This window comes from Populus alba, chromosome 7, assembly GCF_005239225.2.
Source record: "Populus alba chromosome 7, ASM523922v2, whole genome shotgun sequence".
NCBI lineage: Eukaryota > Viridiplantae > Streptophyta > Magnoliopsida > Malpighiales > Salicaceae > Populus > Populus alba.
Genome location: NC_133290.1, coordinates 14,456,550 through 14,474,564, shown reverse-complemented (window position 1 = coordinate 14,474,564; position 18,015 = coordinate 14,456,550). Strand labels below are relative to the sequence as shown.

Genomic DNA, 18,015 nt, shown 5'->3' with positions numbered 1-18,015 from the left:
CGTTGGTGATTTTGTCTGTAAAGAACAAGAATTAACAGTATAATTGAAAAAGTGAACAGTTCGAGAGTTATCTGAAAAATACCAATGGAATTTTCCATCGGTTATTCCCTTTTAATTGACATAATAAACAGTATTTACAGTTTACCAATGATTTTACCAACGGACTAAATTCTGTTGGTAATTACATTGGTAAAATTGACACCCCATCATTTTTTTGTTTTAATTATTTTTTTTCACTGTAATTCTCTCGATATATACCAAGAAAATATTTTTGTCAGAAAAATCCATAAAAAATTTACCGATGAAAATATTCCCTCAGTATTTTTATTTATATTTATTGATTTTTTGGTAATTTATATCATCGAATTAATTAGGTGCTCTTATCTCCAATATTTTAGGTTAAAATAATTCAAAAGTTGTTGTGTACGAAATTTCTTTATTATTTTTAGATTCCTTTCATAGCTAGGTTTTGAAAATTTTATTTTATTTGAGTTTTCATTAATTACATCGTCATTAGGTCAATTTAACTTGCTATTTAAATAATTTTGTATATTATTTCTTAGAGTAATTAAGAATCATTGATATTCAAGATTTATTAAATCAAAGTTCTCTATGCAGTTTAGCTCTAATTTTAAATTTCAAAAAACTCTATTTTTTATTCATTATACATTGTGTCGTACTGGAATTGTAAAAAACACATGAGATTTTTATCTAGCATATATTAAGATTCTTCTAAGCCCTTTTTGTTTGCTAGAAAGTAATTTTTTTTTGGAAAGTGAATTCTGGGAAAAGTGAATTCCGAGAAAGTATTTTTCGATGTTTGGTAGTGTAATGGAAAATAAGTTGGAAAACACTTTCCAGTGTTTGGTTATGAAATTGAAAATGAGCTGGAAAATAACTTATTAATATTTTATTTTTCTCAAGTTTATTAAAATAATGAGGAACAAATCTTACAAATTAAAAGTTTGAATGAGAATGAAATTGAAAAAAATATATAATTTCATAAATTATCTGAAATAAAATAAATAATAATCAAAATAATAAAGATCAAATCTAAAAAATTAAAAAAAATAAAAAATGAAGAAACTAAAATAATAATAATAATTAAAATTTCATAAATTATTTCAAATAAAATAAGTAACAATCAAAAGAATGAGGATCAAATTTGATAGATAAAAAATTTTCATAAAAAAATGATAAGGAAAAAACAAATAGCAATTATAAAAATAAGGATTAAAGTTAATATAAAAATAAAATTTTAAGAGATGAAATTGAAAAATAAATATTCAAAACAAAATATATATAACAATCAAAAGTTTGAGAATCAAATTTGATATAATTAACAAATAATGACATTTCTAAAATTTTCACAACTTCCGGAAAGTGTTTTCCCTCGAAATTTTTTAGGAAAACACTTTCCTGAAAACCAAGCCAAATTTTTCTTTTAATGGAAATTATTTTCCATTGACGAACTTTCCTAATGGCAAACAAATACAAGAAAGTTTGGAAAATGATTTCCCGTAAACCACTTTCTGGAAATCAAACACAACTAAAGGGAAAACACTTTCATGAAAACCAAGCCAAATTTTTTTTTTTTACTAAAATTGATTGAAAAGTGTTTTTCGTTGACCGAAAAGTGTTTTCCATTGACTAGAAAGTGTTTTTCTTTGACCAACTTTTCTAATGACAAACAAACACAGGAAAGTTTGAAAAATGATTTCCCGAAAACTACTTTTCAGGAAACAAACATGGCCTAAGACTAATTAATGTTGAATAGATAGAGTTGAGGTTTGAGAACGAGATGATGTTGCTCTTATTTTATAAAAGCATTTTTGAACTTCAAACTCATTACGATCTGTATTTTTAATTGTCTAATTATATCATATTTTTTATCTCAATTTTTTTATAAAAAAAAAATTGTCAATACTATTAAAAAATAATATAAATTATATTTTAAAATTTCGTCTAACAGCTTAAAATTCTAGATTAAAATGGTTTTTCGACATGGTATCAGAATCTTGATAATAAAGCAGTTACGAGTTTAAATTTTATTATCTTTATTTATTTAATAAAAATTAAACATAATATAATATAAATCTGTGCAAGTATCAAGATTAAAGAGCTTTTACTTAAGAAAATATCTTATAGAATAATATAACTTGTATTTTAAGATCTTATCTAATAACTTATATTTTGAGATATTATCGAATAACTTAAATTTTTTTTTATTGAAATAGTTCTTTTGCAATAACTTTCATTAGAAACTGCTTTAAAAAATTTGCCTAATTCCTCTTTAATTTGATAAACATCAGTTGATACCATCTGGTAGCTGTATATCCTGTACGTGATCATGCTAGTCAAAAGAATGGATTCCTCATGTGTCAATCGTAACATTAACTAATGGGAGAAACTCTTGGGATCTTAAAAGTAACCACACAGAAAACTTTTTATTTAATAATAAAACTTTTTATTCAATAATACATGAAAGTGCGAACACATAAAATAAGGGTTTCATTCCCTTACAGTGTCCATCAACATTCTCCAAGTTTTTAAGCATTGACAAAAGGGTATATTTCATATCTGAAATTGCAACTCCCACTGACAACTCTGCCACCTTCTTTCCCGTCACAGCAGCTTGGAAGTTCACCGATTATACCATCGAGGCATTTCTTACAGACAGCACTAGAAAGATCCCGAGTGCACTGGACCAATCCATATAGCTTGGTTGATTCTCCTAGCTCCATCCCTCCTGTTGCGTACAACTTGGGGGTTGCTTGAGCTTTATTGGCAAGCTGGGTCAAAAGCTCTTTGGTCTTTGCATTGAATGGAACTGGCTCACTTACAGCATTCACGTTCCACATATAGAACTTGTTTCCATTATCAATTTGGCCAAAGAATCCTTTGTTTGAGTACTTGAAAAGACAGTTATCATACCAAATGATGGCCGCTTTATTGTATGGACAGCGCTTTCGAATCTCACCGCCTGCCTCAACAACACAAGTCTTGCAATCTGAGGTTGAGGCGTCACCTCTACAGAGAGCGAGCCCATATGCTTGGACCGGTTTCTGGCCTTTTGAACCCATAACAAAACCTGTACGAGAGGCTTGATAGTAGAGGTAACCAGTAAGCTTGTTTAGGTTGGATTCATAAGGGCCATTGGCGGTGAAGTTCTCAGGAGTTGAACAGAAATGGAAAAGTGGGTCAGCTCCAAAACCAGTGTGGACAAGGAGAGAAAAGGCTAACAGACATAGAAAGGAGGCGAAGTTGGAGAAAGACATGGTTGCTAGAACTGATTGATGAGCTTAAACTTGGGATAATTCTGGGATATATAAAGCAAAAGCAGCATTGACTTGGATAAGGTTAAGGGGTTGATTCATTTGTTTTATTAGGGGTAGAACTTTCTGTTTGAATGTGCTATATATGCTGCAGGAAAGAGGTTTCAACTGTGAGCTTAGGTGATTTGAACAGTTGATGAATGTAAAGCTAGATCAGTTTCATTTGATAAATCTAGCTAACACAAGTGGCTAAGAGTTGGAATAGGATACAAGGAAGAAGGTATTCGGTTCAAGCCCTGTTCTAAAATGGTGTAACTTTTCAAGGAAACAAGATGGATTCATTTGATGATGATCAACTCTGAGAGGAAGAGTGGAGAAGTAACAGAAGTAATGAGCCGACTGCTTGTAAAATATATAAAAAAATGAAAATAAAAAAGAAGGAAGAGATTCATTTGATGATGATAAACTCTGAGAGGAAGAGTGGAGAAGTAACAGAAAGTAAATGCTTATTATAAAAATATATGCACAGATTGATTGAGCAATATCTTTGTCATAATTCAATTTTGACCTTTTAATTTTTACAGGATTTAAAATGTAAAATTAAAAGATCAGAGACTTATTTCGATAAAAAATATGATTTGTCAACTTGTGTGAAAATTAATGACTATAATGTGTTTTTGTCATTCTATCCTTATCTTTGAGATAGTTCTTACTTTCGAAATAATCTTTATCTTCAAGATAATCCTTACCTTCAAGATAATGATAGTTGTCTGATTTCGAATTCGATTCTAATTCGAACTTCAAAAAAGATAATGAGTTTGATTGAAACTTTACTTCTTACAAGCGATGTGACTCTTGTACTATAAATACTGATCCCAGTTTATGCAAAAAAAAAGGAGGAGGATGGAAGGGGAGGAAAAACCCTAAAAGAACAGACCCCAGAGAAGGCCATTACTATAAACCCTAAAAGAAAGAAACATAAAAAAGGAAGGGGGCGGTGAACCTTATACTAGCCGCCACCCCCTTTAACTTTTTATTTAGCCTAGTCTCACTCGACTTTGCCTCCAGCAGCCGCACGCCTAGGTAAGTTTCCTTCCTTCCTTCCTTCCTTGCTAAAATAATTAATTGGTTACTGTTGCATATATTTTTCAATAGCAGAAAATTCCAAAAATATTTGCGGCCTTCATTGATTTATTTGTGAGCCCCATGCACTTTGTTTTATGTTTTTGTTCTTTGTGTTTGTATTTTATAGAAAAAATATATATAATAAAAATTGTGTAGGTAAAAAATGTGCGTGCAAAAAAAAAAAACTTAAGATAAAAATAAAATAAATTTATTTGGTATATTCACTAACGTCAGAGTCAGGAATAAAAAAATACTAATGTAAATTTATTTTCTTTTCTTTTTTTTTATTTAGGTACATTAAAAAAAATTAAAAATAATGCGTATGCGTAAAAAAATAAATTGGTTTTTTATTTGTTTATTCACTGACGCCAGAGTCAAGAATATAAAAAATGATGATTTAAATTTATTTATTTTGATACCTACGTAATATTTACCAACACCAAAGTTGGAAATATCTGTAGTTGAATATTCACAAAAAATAACTTAAGATAAAAATAAAATAAATTTATTTGGTATATTCACTGATGCCAGAGTCAGGAATAAAAAAAATACTAATGTAAATTTATTTTATTTTGTTTTGTTTTTATTTAGCTACATTAAAAAAAATAAAAAATATGTGCATGTGTAAAAATAAATTTATTTTTATTTATTTATTCACTGGTGCTAGAGTCGGGAATAAAAAATATTGATCTAATTTATTTTATAGCTACGTGATATTTACCAACGCCAGAGTTGGAAGTATCCGTAGTTGAATATTCACTGCCGCCAGAGTCAGGAATATTATAAGCAAATTATCATAGCGTAAACTAATAAACATTTAACAATTGAAGACGAAACTAGCAATGTAGCCTGCCTTAGGCAGGACGTTTAAGGGGTGATAATATCTTTCCTTTTACGTAACTAGTCCTGAAGCATAGGATTTCTGTTGACCAGTTAGGGTTCCTAGTGACCATAATACTAGGTGGCGACTCCTTAAATAAGACCTTTTCCCCTAAAAGAACAAGATGTCATATATTTGTTATTTTTCCATAATTCAAGAATTAATTTTTAAGACCGCCGCGATGTCGGGTGCGACAATCCTTGCTGTCACATATTTTATATTTCCAAGGGAACACTGCCATATTTATTTTTGAGTTAAAATTTAAAATATTTCTGACTTGTCATGTGCTACTGCTTCCAATATATTTATGGACCAAATAAATAGGTTTATATATGGAATAAAGTTCATGAAGAAGCTTGGATGTATTAGATTTCAGATTATAAAGCTTCACGAAAACAACAATAACATAAGATTTGATCATTGAATTGGATTTAAACTTTATTGTGGAGAATCTACATGCTGTTTTGATTTAGGAAAAGACTATACTTTGCAAGTCATCAGACCATTGAACCTCCCAAAATTAGGTTCAAAAGTTGGGTTTTTTTTTTTTTTTTTTGTCTGCTGTAGTTAATTTGTTTGAGTTAATTTTGGATTTTAATTAGTTTTTTCTACTTAGATTTAGACTCTTTGATTAGGTTGGTTTTTGGACTTTTATATAAATAGTTAGAGTTTTTTTCTACAATTCATACTATTATTTAGAATTTTATTAAATATCAAAGATTCTTTTATAATTACTCTATAAGTGTTAAAGAAAGTTTGTTAAACTTAGTTTTTATCTTTGCTATATATTGCATCAATTTTTGCTACTAGAAAATTAATAAATAGAAATAGAAATACTAAAAGAATGTTTTTAGTTGAAATAATTCTTTGATTTGATATCAAAATCTTGATAACCATGTGGTTAAGAGTTTAAATCTCATCATCCCTATATATTTGTAAAAATTAAGCATAAAGTAGTAAGGGTTTGTGCAAGTTTCATATCCAAAAAGCTTTTATTTGAAAGAATATGTTAGAGAATAATATAAATAATATCTTGAAACCTCATCTAATAATTTAAACTTTTTAATTGAATTATTTCTTAGACAAATCTCAACTAGAGTTGTTCAAAATTTCAATCTAATTTGTTTTTTGTAAAAAAAAAAAAAAGTACTCTTATAACTTGTTTGGATCTTATTTTTTATTTTGTTTTTGTTTTTAATTTGAATATGTCGATATAGTTTGTTTATGAATATATCTAATAGATATTGCACATCTCAATATCTATACAACAAGGAATGATGTAGATAATAGTACGTCCAAATTCGTGAAAACAATGTTATTATAATTACATAAATGTTCACAACAAATACTAAAATTATAAAATTGAATGATGCAGTAAAGTCCAATAATATCATTGATTGATTCTTGTAGGTGAGCGAGTCCCTTGCAATTAGCATCTATTTTATCGGTCTATTTTATAAAAGTTCCACCGCGCCACATATTTGCAGGTAATCCCCACCACTGCACTAAATATTAAAAAGTAAAAATTTCTTAATCATCAACCAACTAGTTAAATTTTAAATTTATTTTTTATAAATCATCAATTCAAGTTTTATAAACTTCAAAATTATTAGAAACTTACATGGTTATTAACTTTAAAACTTATAGGATTAATCAAAATACATACAAGTTAATCCAAACACCCATATTAATTTTAAAAAAATAAAAAATTTTCAATAATATTAGGAGATTAAGCTCTCCAAACACTGCCCTCACATATACACCATTTAGGCATTTACCAAGCCCCATCTTTGACCAAACAAATGCATTTATTTCTTTTCAAGCTAAACTCTCTAACAAGAGATACAAGTTTTTAGACATGGTATGATAAGATAATTCTGCAAATCAGTAATTCAAACTCTGATCCAGGCTACATTTTATTTTAAATTAATTTAAATATTGATTTGAGTAATTAACCTAATAGATTAATTAATATGTAACTTGGTTAATACGACCACATGCATCAAACCAAATGAATTTACTAAAAATATATTGTTTTAAGTAAAAATGATAAACGCCTGTTAGTTTGGTAAATTAACACGATAATATAGTACAAACAAGTTGTTTTTGACCCCAAATTAGGCATGCCAGCAATACTTGAGAATATTCAGAATATGCATCACTTAAAAAGATCACAAAGTAATTGGATGCATGAATATAAAATAAATTTTTAAATATTTTTAAAAATGCTTTTTAAACATAAAACTTGGATAGTGGAAATCAACTGGTTACCTATCAGCTCCTTGTATTAATGTAAATACTAGCTAAAACCCACTTGCCACATGATAATGGCGGCAGCTGCCAACTTATCATGGCTGGTCAATAACTATGCTGGCCGCAGTTTCTGACAGAGCATGAATTATCACTAATTATGTGGATCATCGCTTAATAGTTGGTTCTTAGTTATTTTAAAATTGCCCACAGTCTCATATAAGCACAATTCAAGAGTCCAACTTGGACCGATAGGATAGATGCCGGCGCAATCCATTAGTAAGATGATAATAATGAGAAGTGTATCCTGATTCTAAGTTTATTTTTTAAAAAATTATTATTTTAATTCTTATAAATTTTACATGATTATTAATTTTAGATTTTTATAAAATTAATCGAGATGCACATAAATTAATCCAGACATCTATATTAATAAAAAAAACAAAAAATAATTAGTGTGAAGGTAGCTCAATAACTTAATATGTGCTGTTAGGCCTAAAGATTAAGGAATAAGACTGCATTAACTCTTCACTTTGAATTTAAGGATGTTGATCTTGATTTCACAAATCTTTATGCATTTATTTATTTATACAATTTAACTTGAATCAATGATGTTTTCATCAAAATTATCATCATCAATTATTATTGTTTTTTTATGTACAATGTTATTTAGATTGATAATTTGATTAAGAAATAAGAATAGTACTAGGGTGACATGGAGAATAATCAAAGTATAAAGTGTTAGATAAGAGTTTTATTTTTTATTATTATTAATGTGAATATCTAAATCAATTTGTGTACAGTTTAATTAATTTTATTGATCTTTAAATTTAAAATATATAAATTTTTAGTAATTTTAAAATTTATAAAAATCAAACTAATAATCTCTTAAAAAAATTTAAAATTTAACTAATTAAATTATACCTTTGAGAATTAGATGCGCGCTTTACTCTGGTCATAGTGAGGTATTAAATCAGTGTTCTGCACTGTATCAACCATGAAGTGCAAAGTGCCATATAAATGTACAAGTCTACAAGGGTTGAAGTGTAAGTGGAAGTGCAGTACTCTGAATCCTAGCTTTGAGGGTTGACTCGCTAACTGGATACCTGAACCAGGCTAGGTTTCTTTCCAAAATTAAGCATAGTAAAAACTGGTTGATACAGTGAGTTAACGTGTGATTAAGGTGAGACTCGGTTAATTCCTTTTGTTTTCTAAATGACATCTAACTGTTTTTTTTTTTTTTAAATATTCAAAACAACATCATTAAAAAAAAAAATGATCCCTATTGACTCACTAACGGACTCGAGCCTCGGAATATTTGATAGACTTAGTTGGTTTCATAGCTAACACTGGCTAAGAGAGAATTGCTCTCTTCTCTTATGAGATTAAGGCCCAGTTGGCTTTTGCATAGGTAGTATAGTTTATGGATGAAATAATGTATATAGGCCTGCCTCAAATAATACCCTTTTTGTGTTTCACTTTTACGTACTAGAGTCAATTATAACTTAATATCTAGGATTTTAGGATTTTGTGAGTTACCGCTAGAAAATTAGAAAACAAATGATGGAATATTCTATGGTAAAAAAACAAATTATGTCAGTAATTATTATATTGATAGAATCACCTATGAAAACATGCCATTAACAATATACTTGTAGGTGGTTTGCATTCCAATATTGATTTTGTTAGCAATTTCTTTTTCTGACGAGATTATTTATGAAACTATAGTTTTAAAACTCGGTCCAGCCCGGCAGGTTGACTTGGAATCCGGCCAACTCGGGGCTGGAACTTGGACGAGTTGAAGAAAAAACAGGGAAAGAAAAAACCTGGTATGACCTGGTAAGTTGACCCGGTCAAAAACTCGATTGCAACCTATTGATTTTTTTTTTCTTTACTAAAATAACGTCATTTTGATTTAAAAAAAAAAACAATTGACTTGGGCAACTCAATGACCCGGTCAAAACCAGTAATCCGAGCCATGGACCGAACTAGATCTAAAAACTATGTATGAAACATTCACTCAAATAATTTAGATTTTGTCATGTATTTTTCATCGATATCTCTATCGGTAACTTCATTTGTCAACAAAATATATTCTATTACATATTCCATTGGAAATGCTCCTTAATCGTTAATAGAATATTTTGTCAAAAACTTTTTATTGCCTATATTGTCGAAATGTGAGCAATCATTTCCGATAAAAACATCAACAAAATATTCTGATGGAAGATTTCATTTGTGTTTTTATCAGAAATTTCAAAACTTTTTATAATTTTCTAATAAAATAGACCTAATATTTTTTAAGAAAAAACCAACAAAATTAACTATTCTATCAGCTATTCCATCAAAATATTGCATTTTTTTTGTGCTGTTTGGTTGCTATAATCCCATAATGCATTTTTTTGTTTTTTATCTTTTTTTTTTCAATTACATAAGTAAATATTAAGTTTTTAAAAAAATTATATCCTACTTGATTAATGATAATTTAATTTTGTATTTTTAGTTATAGAGAAAAATTAAAAGACTAATTCTATCTAGTGGAGTTCATAACTTTGTTCACGGGTTTTATGGATTAATTAGGATGAACTTAACTTGTTATTTTTTCCTTTGAATATGTTCAATTAACAAGAATATGTCACGACATGATATAATTTTAAACTTGAATTGAATAATAAATCAAGATGAGATCATATATTTGAAAGTTAATCCTTAAGTTAGATTTAATAATAATATAAATTAGCAAATGTGATCTTACAATTTTAAAATAAAAAATGTTCAAACCCATGAGTATATCTTAAAGTTTACGGGTTTTATGGATTAACTTAACTTATTATTATTTTTCTTTTGAATAGGCTCAATTAACAAGAATATATGATATAATTTTAAAAAAAAAATTAAAAATTGTTCAAACCCGTGAGGATATTTCAAAGGTACGAAGTGAATTAATCAAACAATACAAGAGAACTTTATTAAGACTTAAAATCAAACAAACACTTGAATTATTCAAGATTAAATTCCATGTGTTCTTAGCTAGCTAGAACACTTATTTCTAGTGTTTCATATTGATCATTAAACCCTTAGAACAGCACAGGAGCTTAAGCTCTAACAAATGGATAAATCTCATATCTAACCGTACAACTCCCACCAGTAACCCTACCCCCTTCTTTTCCACCAGAAAAACCTTGAAGCTCAATTATAGCACCATCAAGACACTTCTTACAATCAGCGCTAGAGAGATCCCTTGTGCATTGAGCCATTCCGTAAAGTTTCTTCGATCCCCCAAGGCCCAACTCTCCAGCGGCATACATTTTCCTTGCGATATAAGCCTTGTTCGCCAGTTGGCTCAACAAGTCCTTTGTCTTCTGATTAAATATCACTGGATTGCTCACATTTCGCACGTTATACAAGTAGATCTTGTTTTGGCTGTCAATCTGGCCAAAGAAGTCCTTGTTTAGATACTTCAGTAGACAGTTATCGTAAGCTATGAATCCACTTTTACCGTATGGGCAGCGCTTGCGGATCTCCCTGGTTGCATCAGCAACACAGACACTGCAGTCTGAGGATGAGACATCTCCTCTGCAAAGAACGAGCCCATATGGTCGGTCTAGGTTTTTCTGACCTAAAGAACCAAGGGCAAAGCCTTCCTTAGCTGGTGCAAGTCGGTAGAAAGAACTCATTAGAACGTCCAAGCTTGTTTTATAAGAGCCATAGTTAGCAGTTGATTTCTCGTTGCCTGAACAGCTACTATATAGAGGGTCAACTCCAAGAACATTTTGGAGAAGTAGAGAGAGAGTTAGAAGGTAGAGAGAGGAGGTGAATCTGGAGGAAGACATTGCCTGAACTACTTAATCTATGTATCAGAGAGCTGGAATAGTTGGGTTTGATGACTTTGGGAGGATATGATGGCATGTATTTATAGCGGTAATCTCCATGTTAATTAACGATTAATTAAAGGCTGATGATCAACTTGTCTAATTTTGAATTTGCCAGCTGCTCAAGTTGACAAGAATTGTTCGAGGATATTATGGGAGGATCGCGGAACTTGTATAGTTAATCAAGAAAGAATCTTCGGAAGGTAATTAATTAAGAAAATGTCAATAACTAGAAGATTGTTTTTATTTTATTTTAATTTTTTGTATGCAACACGCAAAGTTGACATGTGGAAGTTTAATATATAGTTGAGGTGAGTAAATTAAGCACGAACATTTGCACCTAGCCAATACACACACACACACACACACACACTGGCTTTATGTTTATCGCTTCGATCTTAGCATATATAATTGTTTCTTGAATATTAAACAGATTTTTAGCCCTGCAAGCTTCCAAGAAACAATAAATTAATTTCTTTTAGAGATTGTAATTGGATAAAACAAGTAATTTGATTGACCAAGACAAGTAATTAAAAATCAAGATCCTAGAGCTGGAGTTGGCCTTGCAAAATGTTTCTAGATATTCATTTAATCAGGAAGCAAGACAATGCAAAGAGTTTCCTAAAAAAACTATAAGAATGTGTTTATCAAAAATCAATAACACAAATATATCTTCCTCTTTATAATAATAGAGTATATTAATAAAAAAAAATAGCCGTTGAGAAAATAACCTTTAAAAAGTTAATGATCATTTACAAGAAAAAATAAAATGATTGCGTTACAAATAAGATAAGAGAAAACAAGAAGAAATATAATAGGAAAGAGCAAAAAAATAAGTGATATGTATTTGTTCACATGCGAATACCATTTAAACTACGAATGAGATCATTACCAGTGCAACTAAAATTAGATTAATTTTATTTTAACCAAATTAAAAGTCTATATGAGTTTGAGGAGAAACTAGAATTTCAATATAGTTACACCTCATTAAAAACTATATCATTTCTTATAAGTTAAACACTCAATGTTATGCCAAAAGAAAAGATTTGGACCTGTTTAAAAGAGTGATTGCAGTTGTTTTTTAAAGTGCTTTTCATTTAGAAATGTATCAAAATAATATTTTTTTTATTTTTAAAATTAATGCATCAAAATGATCTAAAAATATCAAAAATATTAATTTAAAAATTAAAAAAAAATAAAAAAAATTAAATATTTTTAAAAGTGCTTTTAAAATGTGAAGATAAACATGGTCAAACTGAATCTAAAATCTATATTTCACTAAAAAACATCATTAACAAATCAATAATTTCAGAGTCTATGAGATGCACCCATTACTCCCCATCATTGTAAGAATTTTGTCCATAATTACCAATATACTAGAACAATAGAATAACAAGTCACTTAGGAGGTGTTGGGAAATATAATAACGATTGTTAATTTTCAAAGTATTTTTTATTTGAAAATATATTAAGAAAATATTTTTTTTTTTAAAAAATTATTTTTTATATCAAAAAGATATAAAAATAAAAAAAAATTAATTTTTTAAAAAAATAAAACATAAAAATAAAAGGGTTGAAGGCTTCCGCTCACATAATGGACAAATTAATTGCTCTTCCTTAAATGATACGACCAGGAAGATAACTAATGTTATTAAATTCATGGGGTTTGTAACCAAATCTCGTTTTAAGTGTCAGTCAAATTACGTTTTAGATTTGATTGTATGCGAAGAACCACAGGAAAGCATTGTTTATTTTGAATAGAATATCCAAAAAAATTGTGCTCTCATGCAAAAGTATTTAACAAATGTGGGAGAAACAGTCCATTGGCATGATATGATCACGTCAACTAATTTTATATATTGTGGCCGGATATATATATATATATATATATATATATATATATATATATATATATATATATATATATATATTCCTAAAGATTTGCCTCCTCTTTCACCTATTTAGAATTTCGTTTGGGATGATTTTTTAATTTAAATCGTTGCCTAAAAATTATTTTTCACAAATAATTTATGACAGTATAAACTGAAACAATTTCAAGTTAGAAGCATGTTTAGTGAAAATAACTCAGATCATTTTTAAAAAAAAAATCATAAAATAAATTTAAACTCTCTACTTTTATTTAAATTAAGACTTCAACTCAATTTTGTCAAAAAAAATAATTTAAATAAAAAAATAATTCTTACTAAACATATTTATAACAGGTTTTGTTAAATCAATAACACAAAAACACAATTTAAATCAATTTGCTTTGCTTGTTTTGGTCATTATATCTTCTTCTTTTCTTTTCTTTTTGTCATTATCCCTTACTTATTTTGTGAGATTTTCCTTATAGTTTTGATTGAATACATTAAATGTTTTATTGTTACTATATTTTAATTAAGTTTTGATTTTAACATTATAATAAATATTATAAATTATTATTTTGTTTTAATTACTAATAAAAAGTTTAAAGTTATTATTTAGTTTTATAAGTTTTGAATAATATAATATTTTTAAAAAATTATAAAATGCTACGTATTTTTAAATAATTTATTCTTTTGATATATTCATTTTTAAAACTTAGCTTAAAGGGATGTTTTTTTGACATAACTTCTACGTTGTCAATCATGAACATAAAATTCAAGTCAGAACAAGCATTTCATTAACAAAACTTTAAAATAGTCAAATATAACATCTCTAATACCTAGTCTTTTTTGTATAATCAATTCCATGCTCAATAATAATAATAATAATAATAATAATAATAATAATAAAGGGAACTTGATTGAAGATTGACTGATCCAATTCCATGGACAATTCGATACGTGGGGTGGTGCCATGGTAGAAAAAACACAAATCATGGAAGGTTTAAAATATTCCCAGAGCACTACTACTATTCATGTATTTCCTTGTCTTGTAGGATCATGCTTGGATTAGGTGCACCTCAAAGTAAAGCCATCCCTTCTTTCACATGGATGCCACTAACCACTCCCTGGATTATTTAATTAACTTCTTGGCCTCACTTGGAATCTGTCTCCTGCTTCCATCTATGTCTTTTTTACGAGTGCATAAATAATTTGCCAAGCATGATAATTTCGTAAGAATTACATTAGCCGATTCCCCTCAATTTCCATATGGTTGAAACATGTTCGACTTATTCAACAAGCTAGGTTTTGGCTCGCGAGGCTTTCCTTTACCTGCAGGCTGAAAGTTCTAAGATCAGTAGCAGAAGTTTTAGTTTGTCTGTAGAATTATCTCAAATTCCCTCTGATTTATAACACATGATGCATATAACAAGCTGTTGATTTCCCAGTTGGTTCAAGCAATTAGCATGTTTTGATATGATTAAAGTACACCAAGTCAAATGAGAGGAAAGTTGCACCTAAACTTCTAGCAGATCATGGTGAGCACAACAATCCACCTCTTGCAGGGTGAGAAACAATATCATAAGATACTGAACAACCTGTCATTACATTGCCATAACAGTTGAACCAAATCCAACTAATTGGAAACCATTAATTGATAGTATAATCTCCATTCCAACAAGTATCCTCTTTTGTCACTTGTGTCTCTATAAAAGGAATCCCTGTTGAAGCCAAACACTCAGAGACTTTCTCAGTGATAAACACTCTACATTGTATCTGTATCTTCTGCAATTTCCTGTTTCATAGCCACATTATTATTGCGATGGTGAGAACAATCACCAGCTTGGCCCTTATGGCCATGATGCTAAGATTGGCCATGGCTGCTAATTATACTGTTGGTGGTCCAAATGGTGGATGGGATGCAACCACAAACCTGCAAGCTTGGGCATCATCAAACAATTTCTTAGTTGGAGATAACCTCAGTGAGTTTCTAATTTATTCTGCTGGTATTTTTGCGTTAAAAAAGACTTAAAAGTTTTGAACACCCCAATCTCTGCATTGTTTGAAAATGTATCGGGACTGACTCGTTACCTATTTCAGTCTTCCAGTATGGACTCACGCATGATGTGATTGAAGTTTCAAAGGCAGGCTATGACTCCTGCCAGACAACGAGCCCACTACAGTCATATAGTGGTGGCACAACAGCCATCCCTCTTTCTTCTCCTGGCAAGAGATACTTCACCTGTGCAACACCAGGACATTGTGCCGGAGGTATGAAGCTTGAAATAGACACTCTTGCAACTTCTACCCCACCACCGGCCTCTCCCTTGACCCCGCCACCAGCTTCACCAAGCCTTCCATCACCTCCAACTACTTCGACTCTACCACCTGCTTCCACCGTCATTCCTCCCGCTTCCTCTCCACCTCCAGAAATTTATAGTCTCTCACCATCACAATCACCAGAAATGACTCCAACAATGTCTCCTTCAGCCCCGCGTACCTCACCATTGACCAGTACTACACCATCTCCTGCAACTGCTCCTTCTATAGATGGTTTTATGAAAACACCTCTCGCATCATCAGCTAGCAAAGAAAGTTTGCAAAGCAGTCTCACAATGGGAATCAGCCTAGTTATCATGATGATACTTCTAGCTATCTAAGCGTTGAAAGAAGATTCTCCAGACACTCCCTTTTCTGAGTTAATACTTTAAGCTTTAGCATGAGCATATTTTCCTTGTATTTCTTTCAATGTATCTGATGTTTTCTGAATTCGAATGAAACATTCTTGAAAAACAGTTAATTATTGTTATTTTGCATTAATATCTACCAATGGGACTGAGATCATCATCAATCTGCAAATGAATCAATGCAACATGCAAACAACATCTTAGTGTCCAGAAATCTGATTGCTGTGCAACTATCAGAAAAGGTAACTGACCTGATTAACTACTCTTCTGCTACCATCTGAAATTCTACCTAACCCAGACCCGTAGTTAGCTCGATTACATTTCTATAAAGCACTCAAACTTTCCCCGTGATCTTCTATATAAAACAATTGATCTTCTAAATGCAGAAAGTGTACCTTGATACCATTTCTGTCAAGGATGCAAGCATCCGCACTTAGTTCATGCTGAGGGAAGGTTTAACCAAAGAAACAAAGAGTTGAGGCAGACCTGAACATTAAATTCTAAGAGAATTCAAGATAACTTTGATTACAGGTGACCTTTAGGATCCTTTACTCGTACAGAGAAGATGAAGGAAAGAATTTGGCTTTGGTTACCTTGATTCAACAGGATCAAAATATTGGTTTTTGCTTGTCACATTAGTTCCCCCATTAGTTCATTGCAAGACTAACTAAGGTCAATTTTTCATAACTTAGATACAAGTACATGCATGCTTGGAAATGATAACAAAAAACGAATCAACCATCCTCATAAAGTATACATAACACCATGAATGTTTTCCAAATTAAGCTACTGGGAGGCGAGACATATGAGACTCTGGTTTGTCAACTGCAACAAGTGTCATGAGCCACATTGCAACACCAAGGTAGCTGATGGAAGGCATAATCTTGTTACCAGAAGCTTGTTCTTAGGAAGCAAATGCAACTGGAATTGCAAGGTACGAGGCAGAAATCTTGGTGATGAAGAGATAGCTCTGGCTTGAGTCTTGACACTCTAACCTCTCTTTGTCTGCCTTTAGCCTCTGCTTCTCATTCAAAACCTTGAATTTATCCCCAAATCGAACGTGAAAAGTGAAATCTAAGGGACGGAATACTTAACGAGAGAAGATCAAGATCAATAAGCAAGCCTCTCTTTCAGCTACCTTTTCAGCAATTTCTCCTGACAGACTTTGGAGCCAAATGAATTGAATGATTCAATTCTCAACATAAACAGATATTTGATTAGTATATCCCTTGACACAAGACTGATAATTGCATTTATTGCAATAAACAAGGGCAATTCAAGATCACTAGTTCCTTAACAAGGCGTAAACCATAACTCCATAAGAGCCAAATTACTCTCTTGTTCTGACAGGGACCATGAGATCTCTGGTACAATTCAGTTCAGGCACACAGGTTAGTTTAAAATTTTAGAATGAAATCCATTAACAAACTATGCTAAAGATTCCAGCACTTTGTTTGCATTATAATCATTGCCTCAAGCAATTGGTCTAGCTCTACAGCCAGTCTAAGGAACAGCTGTCATGAACAGTAAAAAGCAGGGCCACATGAAATGGCCATCATTTCTGGAAATTACTCTCCTTTTCACATGTCCTCCAAAAAATCAAGCACACCACCAAAGGAAATGGCCCTCGTGTACGTCTATGTGCTGTGATTGTCTCTGTTGGGAGACATGCGAAGCCGTTTGCTCCTCGATAAAGCTTGCGCACCATAATGGCATTGCTAGTTGTATTTTTTTTTTAACCATGTATTATTTCACATTTACCCAATTTCTTCAAATCTTGAACAAAGTTGATCTTGTGAGAAAAAGGGCTTGTCCAGTTGATTTAGGAGCCATTTGGAATTAAGGCGTTTCCCTAAAGTTTTTTAAAAAAACATTACTTAAAATTATTTTTTGTATATTATTAAATTATTTTAATATGCCGATGTCAAAAATTATTATTTTTAATATATTTTTAAATAAAAATATTTTTAAAAACAATTATTACTACACTTTCAAATATCTTTTTATTAAGTTAATCCATAAACATCATTCTTATTAGAACATCTTGTTTCATTCTTTCTTT

At 30.4% G+C, this 18,015-nt stretch overlaps 3 protein-coding genes and 1 non-coding gene across 4 annotated transcripts; 2 read left to right on the top strand and 2 right to left on the bottom strand.

Moving 5' to 3' along the window:
• Positions 1–2,421: 2,421 nt before the first annotated feature.
• LOC118036246 (antimicrobial ginkbilobin-2-like protein) lies at positions 2,422–3,625 on the bottom strand. Its single transcript, XM_035041930.2, has one exon. It carries the CDS (start codon positions 3,276–3,278, stop codon positions 2,550–2,552), a length of 729 nt encoding a protein of 242 aa, XP_034897821.1. The 5' UTR covers positions 3,279–3,625; the 3' UTR covers positions 2,422–2,549.
• A 565-nt stretch (positions 3,626–4,190) lies between these two features.
• Positions 4,191–11,753, top strand: LOC118036251 (uncharacterized). Its single transcript, XR_012170403.1, has 3 exons — positions 4,191–4,358; positions 6,691–6,767; positions 11,521–11,753. It is a non-coding gene; the product is annotated as an uncharacterized protein (transcript).
• On the bottom strand, positions 10,473–11,433 carry LOC118036250 (antimicrobial ginkbilobin-2-like protein). Its single transcript, XM_035041935.2, has one exon. The coding sequence runs from the start codon at positions 11,361–11,363 to the stop codon at positions 10,626–10,628; it is 738 nt and encodes a 245-aa protein (XP_034897826.1). The 5' UTR covers positions 11,364–11,433; the 3' UTR covers positions 10,473–10,625.
• A 2,863-nt stretch (positions 11,754–14,616) lies between the features above and the next one.
• Positions 14,617–16,117, top strand: LOC140954160 (uncharacterized). The gene is made up of 2 exons (XM_073410631.1): positions 14,617–15,248; positions 15,367–16,117. The coding sequence occupies exons 1-2, from the start codon at positions 15,089–15,091 to the stop codon at positions 15,924–15,926; spliced, it is 720 nt and encodes a 239-aa protein (XP_073266732.1). The 5' UTR covers positions 14,617–15,088; the 3' UTR covers positions 15,927–16,117.
• The last annotated feature ends 1,898 nt before the right edge of the window (positions 16,118–18,015 follow it).